The sequence below is a fragment of the Triticum aestivum genome, chromosome 2D, assembly GCF_018294505.1.
Source record: "Triticum aestivum cultivar Chinese Spring chromosome 2D, IWGSC CS RefSeq v2.1, whole genome shotgun sequence".
Lineage (NCBI taxonomy): Eukaryota > Viridiplantae > Streptophyta > Magnoliopsida > Poales > Poaceae > Triticum > Triticum aestivum.
The window spans coordinates 613198337-613220866 of NC_057799.1; the positions used below are offsets into that span (position 1 = coordinate 613198337).

Below are 22530 nucleotides of genomic sequence, written 5' to 3' on the forward strand. Positions count from 1 at the left end.
TCGGAGTATGACGCATAAGCTCCACCCGCGGGGAAGACCCACGGTAGCCACGTATCGGTCAAGGCTTTATGTGAAGCTAGATTCGCAGAAAACTTGCAGTTCAAGGCCCAGTCCACTGTTCAAGTTGCTTACTAGTGTAGCATAGAGTTCTAGGTGGAAGTTCAACTTAACAGTCTCCACTGTAGTACCGGTATATAAAACAGTGTTTTGGAACTAAAGGTAAATTCTATGTGCCTCTAGGATCTGGTGGGGGATTGCTGGAATTTTATCTATTTATGGGCCTAGCCCAATAACAATTTCAGAAATTCCTAATAAATCCTAGAGGCCCACTTAGCCCATTCGTGCAAGGCAAGGGAACTACTAAAGTTTAGTCCCACATTGCTAGTTTAGAGGGAGTTGGACCTCTTTATAAGGGAGGTTCTTTCCCCACTTGTATGAGCATGAGAACAAGAGGGACATCCACGCGCGCTCCTCCTCCGCCGCCCGCCTCGCCGCGCCGCGGGTTGCGGGAATGAGCCGATGTCTAAATTTTTGCCACGCACTACGGGTATACGAAAGGTCACACGGAAGCTGAAAAGATTTTTGCGAAAGTGGAGTTCGAATGCGAACGGTGCAGCCCTTCGGCTGCTGGCTGTTCGCTTCATCTCCGTCTCTTCGTTTCGCCTCCCGTCGCTGCCCTCTCGCCTCCTTCTCTTGCGCCTATAAAAGGGAGGTCGCTCCTCCCAGAGAGACGCACCAGAACTTCTTCTTCCTCTCGCCACCGGTTCCTTCCTCTAAGCTGCTGCAGTCTTCCTCATCCCGGCTTGCGGCGTGCACCGCGAGTCGGGACAGTAGGCCTCCGAAACCGCACCACTTTGAGTCCTGTACGGGAGAAGGGTGATAAGGTTTTTGGGGAGCGCTCCGCGCGACTACTGACTTCTTCATCACGGACTCTGACGACTACTTCCCCGACGACGACTTCTTCCCTGACGTCGACAACCTCATCGACGACATGGCTGGAGAGGATGTCGACCCCAAGTCCAGTGCTTCTGCTGCTGTGTCCGTACGTGTTCTTGTTCTTTCTGTTAGGAGTCCTGTTACAGTTCTTGGCTCTAGTTTCTGCCCTACATATGTTAGGTTCTATGTCGTATAAGCAACTTCATCTAGTGTCTGTTCAAGATGTGTCTAGCTCAAGTTCATATATGCAGACGTTGTTTACCTTCTCTCTGTCAGATTGCATGACTTGCTTTATATTTGCTATATTAGTCATGCTTTATCTAGTATTTCCGTTAGCAAAATTATTTGGTAAATTGCTCATATTTCCAACATAACATTTGCTAAGCTTAATAAGATAGCAACATTTCATGCTATCTTAATTTACTTCAAAACTTTGTCCTTCCAAAGATAGCTTTAAAACACATCCATTGCAAACCTTTTTTTCTTTGCACCGTGGCCTCTATGACATCCAGTGTGTTGATGCTAAATTTTAAATATGCACTTAGAATGTATGTGGCCAACAGTAATTTCCATGAAATTAAGTGCATGATTCAGATTTTTTTTTTTTAAATATGCATGCTTCCGAATACAAGGGAAGGTGTTATTCACAATTATTTGGACAAATAGATTCTCGGCAAACCTGATGGTTGTATGAAATCATTTGCAGGCTTAAGATTCTGAAAGACATGATACAGTTATCTGGACAAAGAGATCATTGATGTTTTGATGAACCTGATTGCTCCCCTACTGTTGATAATGATTCCGGCGAGATTAGGAGCGTCGGTCACAATGGCAAGCTTACATTTGACGACAATTCGTACGTGATTGAAAAACCCATGCCAAGCATAACGTACTGATGAATCGGCACCACAATAATCTGAGTAAACAAACATCAATCTTCTCTGGCCTAAAAGTTTGAGTGTTGAAGATAATAAAACCCCACAAAGGCACAAACCAAAATGATTTCCTGGTGCATGAGCCAAAAAGTTGCAAAATTAAAACAAAGACCAGACAACACTATTTTTTCGAACCACTGGGCAACAATAATTGCATAATACCATTGAATTAACAATGCCAAGAATGACAGATAACTGCAGAAAGAATATTGATTTTACCTCAAAAACAAAAATCTTTGAAAATCCCTACAAAAAGGCTGAAATTAATGTTTCTGCAATCTAGTTAGTTAGTCCAAGTCAACATATCAATCATACATGGAAGAGAAGATCACATTGTTACCTGAGATTAGTGAAACTTCTTGGATTGTGTAAAGCCGCGGACCTGCAAAATCTACATGATGCGGCCAGACTCAAATTGATGTCAAATTTATAGGAATTAAGCCAGATTTCCTATTCGAATAGGAGTAGATCATCAAATTTATAGGTATTAAGCCAGACTTCCTATTCAAAATTGTAGGAATTAAGCCAGACTTCCTATTCAAATAGGTGCGAATTGCTTGGTACACTGTAATCAACACTATCTTAAACAAAGCAAGCAACGATGAGAATAAAGCAAGGAGAGCTTGGCACTACAGCAATCGCTGGTACCTCCATGTGTTGGTGGGTCTGTTGTAGCTAGCTCCAGAGTGGATCGGGGTACGTCGGTACGCATACGGTCGCTGAAATTAATCAAGGACCGTGCCTCGTGCTAGCTTTATCTATGAAGCTAGCTTGCAGAATACCCCTCGGAAAGAAAATCAGCTTTATCTATGAAGCTAGCTTGAGGAATACCCCTCGGAAAGAAAATCTAGTCGTACGTGCATGCATCGGCTACGTACGCGCGCACCCAACCATCGGAATCAATCAAGGTGCTTCTTCCGTCAAGTGCTAGCCTCCTGTTAGTTAGTGTCGACGAGAGACGTCTCGGTTCACTGGAATCGAGCTGCGCCGGGTCATGCCGCTGGACCAAAATCTATGGACCTATTTTGCGATGCCGTCATCGATAGCCAGGAGGACCTGAGTGCCGCGCTGTGGACAACGCCAGGGTTACCTTCATGCCAATAGGTTGAGGGCTTGAGGCCACGCCGTCCTAATCCCCGGTGTCTCCGCGTCAGGAGGCTGAGACCTTGCCGCCGTGCCTCGCGTTGGGGCGCCGCTGCTGCCGCTCTGCGACGATGCGACTCGAGGGTCGCGTCAAGCCACGCTACCATGTTGCGCTCCAGCCGCGTGTGGAATATGTGCAAGAAATATGATAGAGTCACGATGGCGTGTGGTGGCCGGGATAGATCAAGGAATACATGTTTTTTAAAGGAAAGCCTATTGGCACTTTATTGTAATTAGTACCATCTCGTTTATATTACGATTTTGTCTATACGAATAGTAAAAGCATATTCCGTGCTTTATTATTAAATTAGGGAAAGATTATATCTCCGATGGTTAAACAACATCATTCCAGACCTGAGATGCAGGTATGTTTCCCTGCTGTGCTATTTCGCTCTCGTTCTATTCATTTTAAACATCATTTATTCATTTTGGAACATGACAGCGTGCTAACAGTTAGAACATGTCAGCAGTCTCCAATAGACCTACTCATGAATGGCCCAATATTCATTTGCCGTTTGTTCTTTTATTCATTACCATTTGATTTCTTCTAGGGAACTTCACTGCCGTTTGATGGGAGCCATAACATTCATCACAAATCGATGGAATTACCAGGCAAAACCTCGCTAAGGAGGCCCATGAACACTTTAGGGCAACTCCAATGGTCGACTCATTTGGTTCGGTTGTGTCCGTTTGGGTCCGCACTACGCAAACGCATATTTTGTCCGCTTCATGTCTGTATGAACGCATTTTTCCCTCAAATTCGGACTTGATTTGCGTCCATATGCGCGTCCGCTCAGTGTTCGCCTCAGACCTGCATGTCGCAGCCCAACACCACCTACCAGTCCTATTTAATTTCACGCGTGCGCTTGGGCCCGCACATCAGCCATAGAACCCAGTCCATGCGTGCCCTTTTTAATGCCACACATGCGGTGGGGGGCGCCCAGTCCACTTCCTCAGCAACTCTCTTCCCTCTTCTTCTTCTTCCCCCCAGCCGCCCGACACCAACCCTTGCCGCCGCCCACCATGAACCGCAGCAAGCATGGCCACGAGGTCGGCTCCTTGTTGGAGTGCTGCACAACCAATTTCACCATGGCGTCGTGCCATGCTGAGCCGCTGGCATGCCTTCGCCTCTATGTCCCTGTCCACCACTGCAAGTACTTCTGGGAGCATGGCATGCCGGTGCAGTGGCCCGACATGAACCTGATGAACGGGTGGAATCTCACCGGCGACAGAGTTTCGGTGCCGGCGGTCTCAGACCCCGCGCGGCTGGCAAAGATCTACCGCCGTCATGCTCAACTCCTGGTTGAGCTCCGCCATGACCCAGCATACGCAGTGGACTCATCGAACTGGGACGCATGGTTCGACTCCGAGCATGACTTACGCTGCCAGTTGAGCTTCAAGGGTGCGCCCCGTGCACCGCACGAGATCGCCGCTCCACTACCACCGTTGGTGGTGTAGGAGGAGGATCGAGCGGTCGAGGATGCCTACATTACGGACCTCGAGGAGGCCACAAGAAGGGCCATTGAGAAGTCTGAGCTCGAGGAGCTCGCCAAGTGGCCTGCCTTTCGCAAGTGCTGGGCGAATCGGGCGCATTTATGACTTGACTTGCCTTGCCTTGCTGGCCTTTAAATTAATGTAAGACTTGACTTGCTAGTTGTTTTTTTTTAATTCAAATCTGCATCCAAATGTACAATGTGTCCGTTCACATCGGGCGCATTTACGAGCGGTCGGACAAAAACAGACTTTGATATCCATCTGGCCGACCCAAATAAAAAAAATTGCGTTCATTTGGATCTCTCGATTGGAGTTGCCCTTACAATCTAGCATCAACCACACGGAGCTATGTTGCACTAGCTGCACCTGTCACAGGAGCAACGCGCCTTTGTCGTAGCCGCCCCACGTCGTCCTCGTGTTTGCTCACTATCGGCGCCCGCCGGGTCGCAACATCGTCGTCGCCTTGCAGTGCGGGTCCACAAGGGAGACGCGTGCGGGTGTGGGAGGCTGGGAGCGACCGATCGCAGGCTGCGATCAACCAGTCGATCCTAGCTGTTTATTTACCTTCTCTTATTACACTGCTTTGTAGAAGAAGAAAAATGGTTTCATTGCTAGTGGCATCTACAATGGCAACCCGCAAAAAATCTCCCGCATCCATCCACGAACAAGGGGAACCAGTCCGCGGACACGGATACAGGAGGACGCCAAGCCGCTTACATTTCAAGCCGCATTTTAACTAACCGGACGAAATTCATGGAAAGCGGCCGAGATTCATCAAAGTTCGGATAAAAAATAGCACAAATCATTCATACAAATTAAGTCTAGTACAACAATGTTTCTAATTCGACTAGATCCCAGATGTCCAGCATGTTTTTCATGGACGAATCATGTCGTTCCACACAAACTCCCCCTTCAGCTTCATCTAACAGTGTGTGCACGTAAATGACCGGCCCACTGTCCTATGGTACACCACGGCGACGCATGTGGGCTACATATAATGTGTAGACTAACACTGAGTGAATGAATCAATCAACTAATTGAGCAAGAGGAAGTAAAATTTACCATCTCCTCCATGTCCATGTGCAATGATTCCGTTAGGACTCCGGCAGACCGACTCCTGTGCCCGTGTCATTTCGCTTCTCAAATGTCGATTCGACTGTGGTGCGGAGTTCTGCGAACAGATATCGTTACGTTACGACTGCCTACGCGTCTATCCCGGTACAAAGGAAACCTCGACGATGTAATGGTTACGACAAATAAGTTCCAACACGGAAGTAGTCACCAATCCATTGTCGTCCAGCGGTTAGGATACCTGGCTTTCACCCAGGCGACCCGGGTTCGATTCCCGGCAATGGAAATCTCTTTTTCAATCGTAACATTTGTTCCTTCGACTGTCCTTTTTTTGGGGGGGTTATTCTCTAGAGCCGCAGTAGTATCTTTTACCTTTTTTGTTGCAAAAGTAACTTCTTCGTAGCTTTGTTCAGCAATTTGTTCTTCCAAATTTCATCAGAGTTACCAACGATCCGAATTTCATCAGAGTTACCAACGATTCTTCGTTTCTAATGTGCTTACAGTTAGCACATGACAGCAGTCTCCTAGTAGAAAACTAGCTGACGAATCAGGACTCGCATTTGCTCAATATTCATCCTTCTTTTACATTCTTATTGGCGGGAGCCATAAAACTGATCACAATTCATCGGAATCTCCAGACAAAAACACCTTTGCTACGAAGGCCCATCAACACTTTACAATGCAGTATCCTCCTTCCTTCCAACACCAGCTAAATTTCCAATTTCCATCCCAGATGCAAAATACCCGATCGAGCGTGCCACTCAAACTACAGAAGACTAATACAAGTACAGTAGTGATAACCACAATGACAGCTGAGCTGTGTAACGGGCCAAAGGAATGGATGAATAAGGCAAACTGCCACTGTTCATGTGCAAGAAAATACGACGGACGGTGATATATAAAAGAAAAATGCCGGACGGGCGAAGGGTAGATGACCCCGCAGAGGCTCTGAGACCTAGGGCCGTATGCAGGCAAAAGCTTTGGAACCGGTGTTTGTTTTGCTGTGATGGTTCGCCGCGCGGAACGGTTGATTAGCCCCACTTGACGATGGCCGAACCCCAGGTGAGTCCAGCCCCGAAACCAGATGCTGCGATGATGTCGCCCGTCTTCACCTTCCCGCCGCGAACAGCCTCGTCCAGTGCTAATGGAATGGATGCCGCACTGGTGTTGCCATAATTGGCAAGGTTTGAGATGACTTTTTCCGATGGGATAGATAACCGATTGGCAGCAGCATCGATGATCCGCTGGTTAGCCTGTAAACGTCGATAGGGTCAGTTAGGTCGATGCTTCAGGTAAAAGAGTTTCATGATCGATAGGATAGGATAGGATACTCACTTGGTGAAGCAACAACCAATCTATACTGGACGCAGGTAGGCCGGCCTCCTCTAGCGCCTTCTCGATGGACTGTGGAACACAGCGTACAGCAAAGCGAAAAACCTCCTTTCCGTTCATTTCGATGCAAGAAAAGTTGGTCTTCTTTGGTGGGAAGCCAGGGACACCATTGGTCTTGGACAAGATCGAGTCAGCGTTCGACGATGAACAATGCAGGTGCCTACATAAGTAATCAGCAAACATAAGAAAGTGACCTACTAGAAATGCAACATCAGAAGCTGATTAGAAAGAAGGCATACTTTTGCCCATGGCCATCGCTTTGCACGCAAAAACCTAGCAAACCATCTTCATCAGCATTGCATGACTGCAATATCGAGGAGTTAAAATTAGACAAAAAAACTTGCAGAAGGATTTTGCAAATTACAATGCCACACTACTGCCGAACACCTCATACCTGTACTACAACATATTGCAGTGTCTTACCCAATAGACTATACAGAAAGACTACAGCCAACTGAACCATGGAAAGCAGACCAACATTTCAGCAAAAAAGAACAGATACCTGGACCAAAACAGCACCAGCAGCATCGCCAAAAAGGATGCATGTACCTCTATCTGTCCAATCCACATATTGAGAAAGAGCATCCGCCCCAACTACAAGGACATTTTTAATACCTCCACCTACAATAGTGGCAGATAATAAATTATTAATCCACCAAGGCGCTCAATAACAACCTCTCTCTCTTATCTCTTACGAAGCCTTTTATCCCAAACAGTTGGGGTAGGCTAGATATGAAACCCTTTCACGAGGACTTCCCAGGAGGTCACCCATCCTAGTACTACTCTCGCCCAAATGGGTTTCATACCCAAAAGACTGGCTAGTTTTTACGTTGGCTCGCCAAGCCTATCACAACTCTTAGATATGAAACCCTTTCACGAGGACTTCCCAGGAGGTCACCCATCCTAGTATTACTCTCGCTCAAATGGGTTTCACACCTATGGGACTGGCTAGTTTTTACGTTGGCTCGCCAAGCCTATCACAACCCTCCTCCTTTACCCGGGCTTGGGACCGGCTATGCCTAGAAGACATAGGCGGAGTTGCTCAATAACAACCTATTGTGAATATTTAACAAGGGAATTACCTTTGATAAAACGAGTAGCTGTAATTAAACCAACAATGAACCCACTACAGGCAGCAGTGATATCAAAGCCAAATGCATTTGTGCACCCCACCTCCGCCAGCACCTGTTTTCATTTTATCCTGATGTTATTTATGCGAAAATGGGCATATAAAATGCATGAGGCACTAGAGCAGAGTGGCATTGATGATTACAACAAGTTTACTGATAGTACAAAACATTAACATTACTAAACAGGAAAAAAACTTGAATGAAAATACAAAAATGGAAAGACCATTACATAGTTTATATTATTTGATGACTACGTCATTTTAAAATATAGGCTGCTCCACAAAGTATGCCAGTGAAACATTTTTTTTACTATCAAATATAGATATGTAATAAGTTCGAAGTACCAATATAGTCATCATGAATGAAACATACTACCATCATATATATTCATTGTCATGTATTACAACATACTTCCATAGAAACCACTTTTCTCCGTTCTAGATACATCTCATTCTAGCTTCCGGATTTTTGTTCCGAAATACATGCCAATTTACAAGTTTGAGGCAACTACTGCGGTACTGCCATTGTTTGCTTCTCATATCCCTAATTTTTCATTAATATACTAGATTAACACTCATAAAGGAGCTAATTATGGAGGCAAATGTAGTGTGTTGTATACATGCCTTGGTTGGAGTGCCCTAAATTACAGCCATTCAGGAACAGAGGGAGTATTGTTCAAAGACTGAACGTAGTACTTTGGAGACTATCAGTACTGAAGTGAAAAAAATTACTGACAGAGAGTATTATAGTTTAAAAAGAACTTCCTCAGATAAACTTAACAATAAGATAATACCATTTCTACCCAACTTATGATATACAGTAAAAGAAAAAGGGAAATATTCTCAAGCATGAGATGACTCGCATTAAAAGCAGGAATATACAGTCGCTCAAACATATCACTGTTTTAAATAACATTAGTTTCCACACAAGTATGACCACTTATTCTAAAGAGAAGGCATGGATGACAACTAATGGAATGATTTAACAGATGTGCATAGCCATACCCGACCAGCACCGCCAAAGAGATCGTCTGGAGTAGATGTGCAAAAGAGAACAAGGTCAACATCTTCAGGTCTTACTTGGGCCATCTCAAGTGCCCTTTGTGCTGCCTGTACTGAAAGCCCTCCCAGTGTTTCGCCTCCTAACACATTTGAAAAGAACAAATTACTCCTGAAACATAAACAAATGAAATATGTCTCCAAAACAGAATCGTTGTGACTCCTAAGCTTTCTTCCACAAAATCTGATACTCTGTTACCTGCCTACTTACACACAGTGGGGCCAACTCCCAATGATGTTATTCACACGTTTTATAATTAGATATGTACATTGACTTAAAAAACATGTGAAAAGCGCTGTGTTTATTAAGCCAGCCAGGAATTAGTTAAGGTACCAAGACATAAATTTATCAGCATTTATATTTATTCTTCTAAATTATTTCATTTAGTATATTTACAATAGTTCGTGCCCACGTCACACGGTGTTGCTAGTTGTTAACCATGTATGCAGAAGGGTGCTTTGCGACAAATGCTCATTTACAATCATTAATTGAATCGACGTGTGTTCATTAAACTACTTCAATCACCAACAACGATGTGACACACATATCATCCACAAGTTGTCACCTAGCTAAGACAAGAAAATGAATACTCAGAAGTAACCAGTATACATCATGCCAGAGGGGCCACAATTCGCCTGAATCAGGCTAGCTTAGCGAACGAGGAGGGAAACAAGTGCAATAGAAAATACCTGAAAGAACCCGCCTGTTCCGAATCCCAGTCCGCGCTGCGATCCATTCATCGGACGTTTCAACAAATTTTGAAAGGTCGTCATTTGAAATACAAAGTGATGGAGTGGCCGATCCGCTTCCGATGAGCTTTGAGCCCATGCCAACCACCCTGCAATTTTCTCATGACCGTTAAGAAATTTTCTACCACACTAAATCATAGATCATGTTAACAATAATTGAGATGAGTGACCCCAGCAACACAGTTGGATCAAGACGCAAGCAACAGCATTGTGGCACTGCCTACTGCACGGTGAGCTACAAAAATAGCATCATCTGCCACCGCATTTATGAGCAAGCTGGGCAGATCCCTATGCATCAACCCATGGTCATGGAAAGCACGAGCTACCATCTGCACAACGCTATGCATGAGGGCGACCTATTCTGGTGTCTGTAACACTAGTGATGAGCATCGTGGCACCATCGCTATAGTACCAAAGAGCAGAAGTTTCTCAACAGTGATGAGCATCCGATCTGACTACATAGAACTGCTTCGTTTCGATCTTAAAATTCCCGTATAAACCCGTAGCAGTACCAAAAGGAAGGCCCCAGAATAACCAAATTCTGCAGTGCGAGCCAACGCAGCCTAATAAATGCCAAAGAGCCGCAGATAAGGGTAGTAGTTGAACCTCCTACCGGAAAGCCACTCACCGACTAACCAAATCACATGAACGAGCACCTGATTGAGACCAAAACCTGAGCGAATTGAAACCAAAACCCGAGCCGAATCACTGACAGATCAAACTGAAAATCACGGCATCCTCGCAAAATTATCTCGGAATTAGACAATGAGGACCGGGGAGGAAGATCCTTGGTAAAGGAACAGCGCAAGCATCACGGCTCTGGCGCGAGGAGGGACTAAATTCATGTTAACAGAGATTGGAGAAGCAGTCACTGAGTGATTCGCATCTCGGCGCGTCGCCATTGCGAGTAGCGAGGCGCGTGAGTGGGGGAAGTGGCACGACGTTACCTGGGGAGGCGGGGCCTGGGTGCGGCCGGCGAGACGACGCTGTCGTCGACGGCGGAGGCGCAGCACCGCAGCTGCGCCGCCGCCGAGGCCTTAGCGGCTGCGGAGACCGGAGGGGATCGGAGGAAGCCGGGCCGGTTCCCTGCGCGCGCCCGCGCGCAGGTGGATACCGCCGCGGCCCGCGGCGGCGCTATGCCGGAGGCGGCGACCATGGCCGGAGATCTCGCGGCGGCGGCGGCGGCCCCGCGGGGGGAGAGCAGCAGTGACGAGTGAATCAGTGGAGGTGGGGAGGAGGAGCACGGGTGGGCGGCGGGTGCGAGGGGTGGCGGGGGCGGGCGGAGTGGATATAGGGGCGGCGGCGGTGGGAACGGTGGGCGGTGGTGATGGTTGCGAGGTGGGTGGGGGCCGCGGCGCAGGGGGGTAGGGGAGGGGGAAGGAGCTTCGAAAGCTCCGCCCGGAGGCGAGGGAGGCCTTTTTTATGGGGGAAGGCGATGCCGATGCGGCCCGTGCGTGGGTGGTGACTGACCCCGACTGACTCACCCACACACCCTATGCGGACTGGCTTGGCTGGCCTCGGTGTAGAGGGGGGTTGGACCGGTGGTGCTGGTGGGGCACCCCAAGCCGTTTTCCCCTAGTTCTCGACGGAAACCGGCCACATCGTCACTCTCGGGGATATCGAGCGGAAACGGAAAGGGGTCTGCCGTCTGCGGTGACACGATGCGGCGTGTACGTGCAGTACCGTGTGATCGTAGCGGTCGTGCGGTGGAGGACTCCGCCGCCACGTAGCTCCCGGTCGGTCGCCGATGCCCTGTCACGCGGCCTCTCCACTCCGGGTCTCCGTCGTCGCCCAGCTTCGGATGCATCGGTCGTGATCGTGCGTACAGTACGACCTTTGGCACCGGGCTAGCAGCAACTGTAGCGTTCACGCCTCACCCTCTCCCTCTCGGTCGCCTTGCTGGTCACCGGCTAACCACAGGGGCCTGTTTTTTGTTCGCGAAGACCGCATGGACTGTGATTTGATTCCTAGTACCGGTCATCAGCGAACCACCAAACCGCTTTCACTACAAACTTCGACACGTCGTGTTTTCCCCGGGTTCTTTTTCTTCGCAGAGACGCTGTCCTCACACTCTTTTCTTACACTAGCACTCCGCTACATGCAAAGCAGGTAAATTAAAATTTTAATTGCACACCACAACTTTGTGGGAACAAAATACGGGCAATGCCTCGTTTCGGGTGATTTCTCTCTTTTTTTTCAGTCAACATATAGAGATTAATATGACGTCGGGGCACCCATGAGGCCACGTGGTACATCTGGATGAGTTGTTGCGCGCTTTGTTGTGTTGACTGATCACACCGACGTGCTGCCGGTTTCGGAAGAATGAAGACATTGTTGGGTGCAATTAAATTACTGTGGACGTGAATCTCAGTCACCTAGACCGTTAGATCAACATCAATCAACGGCTGATATCACATCTCAAGCCTAGGATTCGAAATTTCAAAATTGATACACTATATAGTACCGGTAGCATAGATGTTTTGTCAAACTTTTAACCATTTGAAGACAAACTTTATCCGCCTACTGCCAAGCACGGTTTTAAGCATAGAGAGAGTAGGAGTGTCGGTTAAGAAGGCTAACTCCACTTGTCGGTCGCATAGTCCATGCATTTGGCTCGCCACATATGAGTTGCACGCCTGTATAAGTATGTTGGTTGCTTCTTGAGTGAAGTCGGTACATGAAATGTTGAACTCCCTCTAAGGACAATTATCTCGCAAGTGAAAGTAAACGTCTTAATTTGGAACCACAAGTGAGAATTGTACTGTTCGCTATGATCCTATTTGGGAATATTGTATCGAAGCTAGAAGGTTATACACCAACTCGGAGAACTATGGAGGTAGAAGAGCTATGAGATTCTCAATTACTCGGGAAAGGGAGGTAAATGTCTTAATTCAGAATCATACATGAGCATTGCACCGTTCAAACTAGAAAGGTTAGGGTGAGAGTTGTGGAGGTAGAAAAGCTACTATGAGATTGTCAATTATCCGGTAAACAAAAAAATTCATTAATTCAGAATTATAAATGAGGATTGTACCATTCGAATGCTATTAATTTGTTAGGATCAACGCGGAGTGAGAAATGTAGAGGTAGAAGTGCTATGAGATTCATAATTATTCGGTATATGAAAGTAAATGTATTAATTCCGAACCATAAATGTGAGTTGTATCGTTCGAAGGCTATTTGTTTGTTAGGAGTTATAATATTGTTATCATCCTATTTGAGAATACGGTATCCAAACTATAAGGTTATACACCAACGCGGGGTGAGAAGTGGAAGAGCTCTGATATTCTCAAATATTCGCTAAGCAAAACTAAATGTCTTGATTCCTAACCATGTATGAGATGTATCGTTCGAAGGTTATTAGCTTATTAGGAGTTGCAATACCAATATCATCGTATTTGGGAAAAACGTATCCAAACTAGAAAGTTATACACCAATGGGTGGATGGGAGTTGTGGATGTAGAAGAGCTATGAGATCTCTCAATTATATGGTAAATTAAATGTCTTAATTTGTAGCCATAAGTGAGAAATTTGGTTTGTTGGGAGTTATAATACCACTAACATCCTATTTGGGAATATTGCATATGAACTAGAAGGTTATACACCAATGCGGGATGAGAACTGTGGAGGTAGAAGAGCTATGGGGTTCTCAGTTATACAAGAAACGGAATTAAACGTCAATTCAAATTTATAAATGAGAATTATAAAATTGAACGGCTATTGGTTTGTTAGGAGTTATAATACCTCTATCATCCTATTGGGTATTATTGCCAAGGTGAGTTGATAACTGTGGAGATAGAAGAGCTATGAGATTCTCAACTATCGGGTAAACGAAAGTAAACCAAATTGGTCTGGCTCCAATATCTAGCATCCATGTTGAATCACCACTTAGCAATAACACTTCAACTAGCTAGGGAGACGAAGAATAGAATCGAATCATAACCATATATGAGAATTGTGCCGTTTGAAGGCTACTTTTTGTTAGGAGTGACAATACCACCTTCATCCTATTTGGGTATCCAACCTAGAAGGTGTTGGGTAACGTAGCAGAAATTCAAAATTTTCTACGCATCACCAAGATCAATCTATGGAGTAATCTAGCAACGAGGGGAAGGGGAGTGAATCTACATACCCTTGTAGATCGCGATGCGGAAGCGTTGCAAGAACGCGGATGAGGGAGTCGTACTCGTAGCGATTCAGATCGCGGTTGATTCCGATCTAAGCACCGAAAGTACGGTGCCTCCGCGTTCAACACACGTGCAGCCCGGTGACGTCTCCCACGCCTTGATCCAGCAAGGAGAGAGGGAGAGGTTGGGGAAGACTCCATCCAGCAGCAACACGACGGCATGGTGGTGGTGGAGGAGCGTGGCAATCCCGCAGGGCTTCGCCAAGCACCGCGGGAGAGGAGGAGGAGGGAGAGGGGTAGGGCATCACCAAAAGGAGACTTTCTCGTGTGTGTATGGCAGCCCAAACCTCAAGTATATATAGGGGGGAAGGGGGCTGCGCCCCCTTAGGGTTTCCACCCCCAAGAGGAGGCGGCCAGCCCTAGATCCCATCAAGGGGGGGCGGCCAAGGGGAGGAGAGGGGGAGGCGCCCCACTAGATGGGCCCTAAGGCCCATCTGGACCTAGGGTTTGCCCCCTCCCACTCTCCCATGCGCCTTGGGCCTTGGTGGGGGGGCGCACCAGCCCACCTGGGGCTGGTCCCCTCCCACACTTGGCCCACGCAGCCTTCTGGGGCTGGTGGCCCCACTTGGTGGACCCCCGGGACCCTCCTGGTGGTCCCGGTACATTACCGATTTCACCCGAAACTTTTCCGGTGACCAAAACAGGACTTCCCATATATAAATCTTTACCTCCGGACCATTCCGGAACTCCTCGTGACGTCCGGGATCTCATCCGGGACTCCGAACAACATTCGGTAACCACGTACATGCTTTCCCTATAACCCTAGCGTCATCGAACCTTAAGCGTGTAGACCCTACGGGTTCGGGAACCATGCAGACATGACCGAGACGTTCTCCGGTCAATAACCAACAGCGGGATCTGGATACCCATGTTGGCTCCCACATGTTCCACGATGATCTCATCGGATGAACCACGATGTCGGGGATTCAATCAATCCCGTATTCAATTCCCTTTGTCTAACGGTATGTTACTTGCCCGAGATTCGATCGTCGGTATCCCTATACCTTGTTCAATCTCGTTACCGGCAAGTCTCTTTACTCGTTCCGTAACTCACATCATCCCGTGATCAACTCCTTGGTCACACTGTGCACATTATGATGATGTCCTATCGAGTGGGCCCAGAGATACCTCTCCGTTTACACGGAGTGACAAATCCCAGTCTCGATTCGTGCCAACCCAACAGACACTTTCGGAGATACCCGTAGTGCACCTTTATAGCCACCCAGTTACGTTGTGACGTTTGGTACACCCAAAGCATTCCTACGGTATCCGGGAGTTGCACAATCTCATGGTCTAAGGAAGTGATACTTGACATTAGAAAAGCTCTGAGCAAACGAACTACACGATCTTGTGCTAGGCTTAGGATTGGGTCTTGTCCATCAAATCATTCTCCTAATGATGTGATCCCGTTATCAACGACATCCAATGTCCATGGTCAGGAAACCGTAACCATCTTTTGATCAACGAGCTAGTCTCCTAGAGGCTTACTAGGGACATGGTGTTGTCTATGTATCCACACATGTATCTGAGTTTCCTATCAATACAATTCTAGCATGGATAATAAACGATTATCATGAACAAGGAAATATAATAATAACCTATTTATTATTGCCTCTAGGGCATATTTCCAACAGAAGGGTATACTCCAACGCGGGGTGAGAATTGTGGAGGTAGAAGATATATGCTGTTCTCAATTATCCGGTAACGAAAGTGAGTGTCTTAATTCAGAATAACAAAATAGAATTGTACCATTTTGAAGCCTACTGATTGGCCACTATCATCCTATATGGGAATACTATATCCAATCTACTCCCTTCGTCCCAAAAGAAGTGTCGTTGATTTAGTACAACTTATTTTGGGACAGATGGAGTAGAAAGTTATACACCAACGCGAAGTGAGATTTGTCGAGGTAGAAGAGGTATGATATTCTATATCTGGTAAACGAAGGTGAATGTCTTAACTCAAAGCCAAATTATAATTGTCCCGCTCAAAGGATAATGGTTTGTTTTCATCAAGTTTAGATGGCTTACTATGTGTGCCACGTGGTAGGATATTGGTTCATTAGGAGTTAAAATTGTTGCCATCGTTTTTGGGAATATTGTATCCAACTAGGAAGTTATACACCAACGTTGGGTGAGAACTGTGGAGGTAGAAGAGCTATGAGCTTCTATAGTGATATGTGAGATCTTGTGTTGGTTGTCATGGCAGCTCTTTGAAATCATTGAAAATAGCGAGATAAAAAAGTTTGCATTTAAAAGATGAAGTTCTTACTTCTATGTCAAACCAATGTGACAATAGTATATTGCCCTGGCTAACCGTTGCAACAATATTTAACAAGAATAAATAGTTCTTTGAAGCATGTTTGTTGCAACTATGAGCACAAACGAATGCTTGACGTACATGTAAACCAAAACTCTTTTCTACACTAATATATAGCTTATATTAATTAATAAATTTGTTTACCAAAACATTGGGTCATGTAAATATGAATCGTGCCTTTAGTCTTGACTATCTATTTTTTTGGAAAAAGACTCAAATCTATTACAATTATAAAAGTTCACTAGAACTACAAAAGCACTTCAAACATAATAAAATGAAAACTAGGTCCCTAAACAATTGAATGACACTGTCCCCGCCAGAATGAGTCCGGGACGTGATGTTGTCGTCACTCCTATACCGGAGTTGTCCTGACCATGACAGTCGAGAAGTCTTCGTGAACGTACCCCTAAGGACCAACGCCTCGGAGCCACAGTCGTGGTTGTTGAACTCTTGATTAGTTATAAAAGAACCAACACCAAATAAATCTCATTGTCACATATGTACGATGAGAAAACCTAACTTCGGCGTCTCAAGGAGATGACATGAATATATGAAGGAGCGTTGCCGAATTTGAGGAGAATCGAAAACCGAAAGACCGACTCAAATAAAGCGGTGACATTCGTCTGAGTGCCATCCCTGCGAAGACTAAAATCCTAAACTATGCACTAGTCAAGGCCGAGGCATTCAGATTCTCCTCCCCACCACCAATCGTCGAGGCGGCAGACAGAGGAGAGGCGAATATACAAACTCGCTGATAGAGATCAAGGAGATGAAGACTTTGCCTTAGTCGCCTTGCGAGAAAGAAAACAAAGGCATGGAACGATTTAACTCTCTCCCTCCTAAGCAGATGCAAGACTAGTTTAGTTTGATTTTAGCCAAATACGCCCTCGGTCCCATACTTTTTTTGACACTATTTTCTTCGTCCCATAATATAAGACATTTTTTACAGTAGTACACTATGAAACGGAGGGAATATTTCTTAAATTTTAGCCAAATCCCTTTTCTCGACGAATCTGAAGATTTACACCGTGCGCACTTCCGCTGACCCCCGGTAATCTTCGTGGGGCTGACTGATCGGACGCCCAGAAATCGTTGACAATCCACGTGTCCTCCATCCGACCATCAGTCCCCTCCCACCCAATCCCCAAATCCACACACCCTTTCCCTTCCCACATCCAAACCCCAAACCCCCACGCGCACCGGCGTCCGCCGGAGAACCTCCCCGCCGGCCGCCGCCATGCCGCCGCCTCTCCAGGCCCACCGCATGCTCCTCTCCCACCGCCGCGCATCCCCCATCCCTCGCCGCCGCTTCACCGCGGTTTCTTCCCTCTCCTCCGCCCCCGCCAAGACCCTGGCCCCGGGCCCGCCCGCCTCCTCCATCCTCTCCATCCGCGAGTCGCTCCTGTCCGGCGAGAGGACCGTCGCCGACATCACCTCCGAGTACCTCTCCCGCCTCCGCCGCACCGAGCCGAGCCTGCGCAGCTTCATCCACGTGGCCGACGCCGCCGCCGAGCGGGAGGCTGAGGAGCTCGACCGGAGGATTGCCTCCGGTGGGCGGGATGCGGTGGGGCCGCTCGCCGGGGTGCTCGTCGGTGTCAAGGACAACCTCTGCACCGCCAGCATGCCCTCCACCGGCGGGTCGCGGATACTGGACGGGTTCCAGCCCGCGTACGACGCCACGGCCGTGCGGCGGCTGCGCGAGGCGGGCGCCATTGTGGTGGGGAAGACTAACCTCGATGAGTTCGGCATGGGGAGCACCACCGAGGGCTCCGGGTTTCAGGTACGGAGGCTCACCGATCAGATCCTGCACACTGGTTTGTCCAAGTTCGTTGAAGTTTGCATCGTCTGGAAAAAGTGCTAAGAATGGCAGTAGATGCGTATTTATGCTGGTCCGTAGAGGTCGATAAAATCAAATTTGGTTAGTTTGTATATTGAACTGCAAATACATGTTGCAAGTGTTAGTTCGTTGAGGTCAATCAAATCAGACTTGGGAGTCGGCGACTCAGTTCATCTGTTGAATTGCAAATACATGTTGCAAGTGTTTATTGATGTGAATAGAGCTTCTTGCTGCTTTCAACTTTCTTAAACTTAACCTATAGTTCCCTCCGTTGCATAATACATTCACACGGTATAGTTATGGCCTTATGGGATGGCATAACATTAACAGATAACACTGATGGTATGCAGGTGACGACAAACCCTTGGGACGATTCGCGTGTGCCTGGGGGATCCTCAGGTGGTTCTGCTTCTGCGGTTTCTGCTAGACAATGTGTGGTGTCCTTGGGGAGTGATACAGGTGGAAGTGTGAGGCAACCGGCATCGTTTTGTGGTGTGGTAGGGTTAAAGCCAACTTATGGCCGGGTATCTCGTTTTGGCCTCATGGCTTATGCTTCATCACTGGATGTTGTGGGATGCTTTGGATCATCAGTTTTTGACACTGCAACCATATTGTCCGTCATTGCTGGCCATGACAAAATGGATTCAACCAGTAGCTCTCATGTAAGGAAACTGAAACTTAACCTCAATGTACATCTTACATTTTTTGTTTGTTTCGATCTTGATATGTTTTCATCTGATTTAGCTGGCAACTGCATACACTTTCCTTAGGTTCATCGAGTTCTGTAACTATGACTAAGAAATAGCCTTTTAGCATGCAAGGATGTAGTATAAAACAAGAAAGAAAATCATATGGCTATTAACTTGCCTGAGCGACCTTATCTTGTGTTGACAACTGTCATTCTTAATGAGGAGGATTCTCGTTGTACGTTTCCTTCTCATGAATCATGATTTTTGTGTGTCACCTGTTTGATGCACTTATGGTGTTGAACTGTTGCCAACCACTGTGAAATGCTATTGCCCATTTACTTTGGGAGGGCAGAAGGACTACATACTGTTGCCCATCTCAACCATATAAAATGCTAATGCAATTCACTATGTGTAAGAAAAAATGCAATGCACGCTTGTTGTGTTTCTTTGCAAGGCGTTAAAATTCTTCATTTATTTTTTTCTGCGTCCACATCTATGCAAGCGGATCCGGAACCAATAGATCTCGAAGCAAGACGGCAATAAGCTTGGTTCATCACTGCTCAGTCTGATCTCTTGTATCACTTTCTCAGGATGTTCCAGACTATAGATCAGACTTGGCATCTCTAAGTTTACTAGAATCAAAACCATTAAATAATGTGAGAATTGGGATTATCCAAGAAACTCTTGGAGAGGGTGTGGATGCTGGAGTCATATCATCAATCAGGTCTGCTGCTTCGCATCTGGAACAGCTGGGATCAGTAGTGGAAGAGGTTTGTTGCTTCCCTTTTGCTGGAAAAAGAATAAACATAAATAAAGATGGATATTATTTCTTGTTCTATGAGGGATTTCTGAAAGATAATAATCAATGAACACTTTCCAATGCTTTTCAGGTTTCGATGCCTTCATTTTCTCTTGGCTTACCAGCATATTACATACTGGCCTCTTCTGAAGCCTCGTCTAATTTGTCACGCTATGATGGCATCAGGTGGTACTTGAACCTCATCCTTCTCCAGTTATTTTTCCTTTCTATCAATATTTATGTTCTTGGAAAGGCATTTTCAGGTATGGGCAGCAGGTTTCAGCTGATGACTTGAATGAGATGTATGGAGATTCCCGGGCTAATGGTCTCGGTCATGAGGTACAGTGCCTCCACCGGGCCACCCAAGAGCCTCCTCCCCACTTCTCACTATCTGTCCTTATTGTGAATAAATGAACATTAGTACTATGGAAACGGAAGCATAGAAAGCCATCGCACCTGTTTTGTGTATAAGTTTAGAAAGCTGATTTGATCCATCATCAAGCAGAGCTTTCAAGTTTAGTGCCGGTGAGTGCATACATGCATAAATAAACTTCTGTTGCGTAACCCAACCAACTCTGCACATGTCATTGTAGGTGACACCATGCTAGTTGGAATGCTAGTTGTATTGACATTGTGTGTAACACGCCAGCGGAATCTATAATCCCTAAGCAAGGAAAAAGGATAATAGTTATGTATACAACGTTGGGTATTACTTATATATTTTGTGTTTTAAGTGGACTACAGTAATGGTTTGCGGTAAATCACATGAAGTATAATTTTGATTGCTCTTTTCAGGTCAAAATGAGAATTTTGATGGGAACTTATGCATTATCTGCTGGATACTATGATGCATACTACAAACGAGCGCAACAGGTAAACATAGGAAGGGAGCACCCACTGTGAATTTGCATTTTGATTATTTTTACCTCTTAACTGGCAAAATTTACACTGTAGTAGGTGAGGACGCTGGTTAAGAAAAGCTTCGAAGAAGCTTTGGGAAAATACGATATTCTTATTTCACCTGCTGCTCCATCAGCAGCCTACAAGATAGGTATGGTATTATCTGCTCACCTGTAATCCTGTCCTCCCTAAAAACAAGTATGGTCCCTTCTCTGCTTTCCTCTCACATTGATAACTTGACCCCATTTGGCAGGTGAAAAGACAAATGATCCATTGGCTATGTATGCTGGAGACATCATGACGGTAATAAATTGTTGAATGCACTTTTTTAACGCATAACTGCAGTCTTATCTCTGTGTTTCGCTTAGCTCCAATATTATACAACTAATAAGTAGTAATGTTGCCTGCCTCATCATGCACCTTTTAGTTTCTTGCAAAGATAGTTTGGCATATTCTTAAAACTACCAGCCGAAGTAGAATTCTTTCCACTGTCATTTTGCGTGTGGTAGAAGTTTCCATGGTAGCGAGATCTTACAGAGCGCAGTGCAAATCTGATCTGACTTATGCAGGTGAATGTCAACATGGCTGGGCTTCCTGCATTGGTTGTCCCTTGTGGATTCGTTGAAGGTGGGTCTGCGGGTCTCCCAGTCGGGCTTCAGATGATCGGATCTCCCTTCAGTGAGGTAAGATAGCGACCTGAATGAAATAGCATCATTGCAGGACTGGCGCGGTCTCCCTTCCAGTTATTTCTACCGATTTTCTTTCATCACAAGTGATTCTATTGATGATCATTTTTTTTCATAATTTACAGGGAAAATTGCTGAGAGTAGGCCACATCTTCGAACAAACACTGCCGGATCTCAGTTTTGTCCCGCCACTGCTGGCAGATGACTAGCCTAGCCGCATCGCCGGCGCCCCCTTTCTTTTGTGTCTCGTTCAGAGCCACTGTGCAAGCAGTTCCTAGGGCTACGTGGTTTCAGAGGGCCCTCTTTTCATTCATTCCTAAAGTTTTGAGATATATTTAGTTGTATGGCGAGGAAACTATTTGTACACAATGTGTGAGATTTCCCCCGTGGGAGTGAGCAGTTGGGGACCGAGTCTGAGACGCCATGTGCACATGTGCAACTCATGCAAGCCAACAGCTGCAGTGCTCACATTCAATATGGGCCGACATCGATGACATATTCTTTGTAATCCTGGTTCACATCAGTGATATTTTGCAAATCCTTTTGACTCGACTGATAACTGTGCGAGCTGTTCACGGCTACTTTCATGTGCACCACACGCCCTGTAACGATCACTGATCTGCCTGCTCTTTCTTAGGTATTCTTTGGTTCTCAGCGTGTTTGCAAAATATAGGAGTAGGAAATTATAGGAATTGGTAACCTCAGGAGTTTGCACCAAAAGAGTGTTTTATACACCGCAGGAAAGACGCACGAAATAAAGAAAAGTGGTTTGAGTGGATGAAATTTTCCTTGAAAGTAGAGTGTAAATCAAAGGACCTACATAGGGGGAAATTTCCTAAAGATCAAATCATATACAATTCCTTTGAATCAGAGCCACCCTTAAGAAACAGTCTAACCAAGCGAATCCGTGCTTACAACAGTTCACGTTCAATAATATCTTGGGCGTAGGTTCAACATCGATAATGTTTTGCAAATCCTTTTGATTGACTGATGATAGTGCAAGCTGTTCATGGGTTCATGTGAATCACGTTTTTGTGAAGATCAGTGATCCGTTGGCCCGGCTCTTTGTTGAGAAACAGTTAAGACTCAGCCAACCTGTGCTTTCAACATACTTTATTTCAAGGTTCACAACGACCTAATCTTACTGTATTTTACACTTCACATAAGTTCAGAATTTAATATTTATCTTGGTGCCATGTTATCAC

At 46.0% G+C, this 22530-nt stretch overlaps 2 protein-coding genes and 1 non-coding gene across 3 annotated transcripts; 2 read left to right on the forward strand and 1 right to left on the reverse strand.

Annotated features, from left to right (window-relative positions):
• Positions 1-5793: 5793 nt before the first annotated feature.
• On the forward strand, positions 5794-5865 carry TRNAE-UUC (transfer RNA glutamic acid (anticodon UUC)). Its single transcript has one exon. It is a non-coding gene; the product is annotated as a tRNA-Glu (tRNA).
• Positions 5866-6207: 342 nt separating this feature from the next.
• On the reverse strand, positions 6208-11297 carry LOC123054965 (3-oxoacyl-[acyl-carrier-protein] synthase III, chloroplastic). Its single transcript, XM_044478853.1, has 8 exons — positions 10857-11297; positions 9850-9998; positions 9106-9242; positions 8054-8156; positions 7474-7592; positions 7211-7275; positions 6915-7131; positions 6208-6832 (listed from the first exon to the last, which is right to left on the reverse strand). Exons 1-8 carry the CDS (start codon positions 11063-11065, stop codon positions 6611-6613), a joined length of 1221 nt encoding a protein of 406 aa, XP_044334788.1. The 5' UTR covers positions 11066-11297; the 3' UTR covers positions 6208-6610.
• Positions 11298-17565: 6268 nt separating this feature from the next.
• Positions 17566-21878, forward strand: LOC123054966 (glutamyl-tRNA(Gln) amidotransferase subunit A, chloroplastic/mitochondrial). The gene is made up of 10 exons (XM_044478854.1): positions 17566-18194; positions 18602-18913; positions 19531-19710; positions 19831-19925; positions 20003-20078; positions 20535-20612; positions 20697-20790; positions 20893-20942; positions 21209-21322; positions 21451-21878. Exons 1-10 carry the CDS (start codon positions 17652-17654, stop codon positions 21532-21534), a joined length of 1626 nt encoding a protein of 541 aa, XP_044334789.1. The 5' UTR covers positions 17566-17651; the 3' UTR covers positions 21535-21878.
• The last annotated feature ends 652 nt before the right edge of the window (positions 21879-22530 follow it).

Excerpts from the sequence above, each read along its gene's own strand:
- LOC123054966 (XM_044478854.1), top strand. The coding sequence starts at position 17,652 with ATGCCGCCGCCTCTCCAGGCCCACCGCATGCTCCTCTCCCACCGCCGC. Across the intron at positions 18,195-18,601 it reads CCGAGGGCTCCGGGTTTCAG|GTGACGACAAACCCTTGGGA; the intron begins GTACGGAGGCTC and ends GATGGTATGCAG. Across the intron at positions 18,914-19,530 it reads ATTCAACCAGTAGCTCTCAT|GATGTTCCAGACTATAGATC; the intron begins GTAAGGAAACTG and ends TCACTTTCTCAG.
- LOC123054965 (XM_044478853.1), bottom strand. The coding sequence starts at position 11,065 with ATGGTCGCCGCCTCCGGCATAGCGCCGCCGCGGGCCGCGGCGGTATCC. Across the intron at positions 8,157-9,105 it reads TCTTTGGCGGTGCTGGTCGG|GTGCTGGCGGAGGTGGGGTG; the intron begins GTATGGCTATGC and ends AAATGAAAACAG. Across the intron at positions 7,132-7,210 it reads AGCGATGGCCATGGGCAAAA|GCACCTGCATTGTTCATCGT; the intron begins GTATGCCTTCTT and ends TTACTTATGTAG.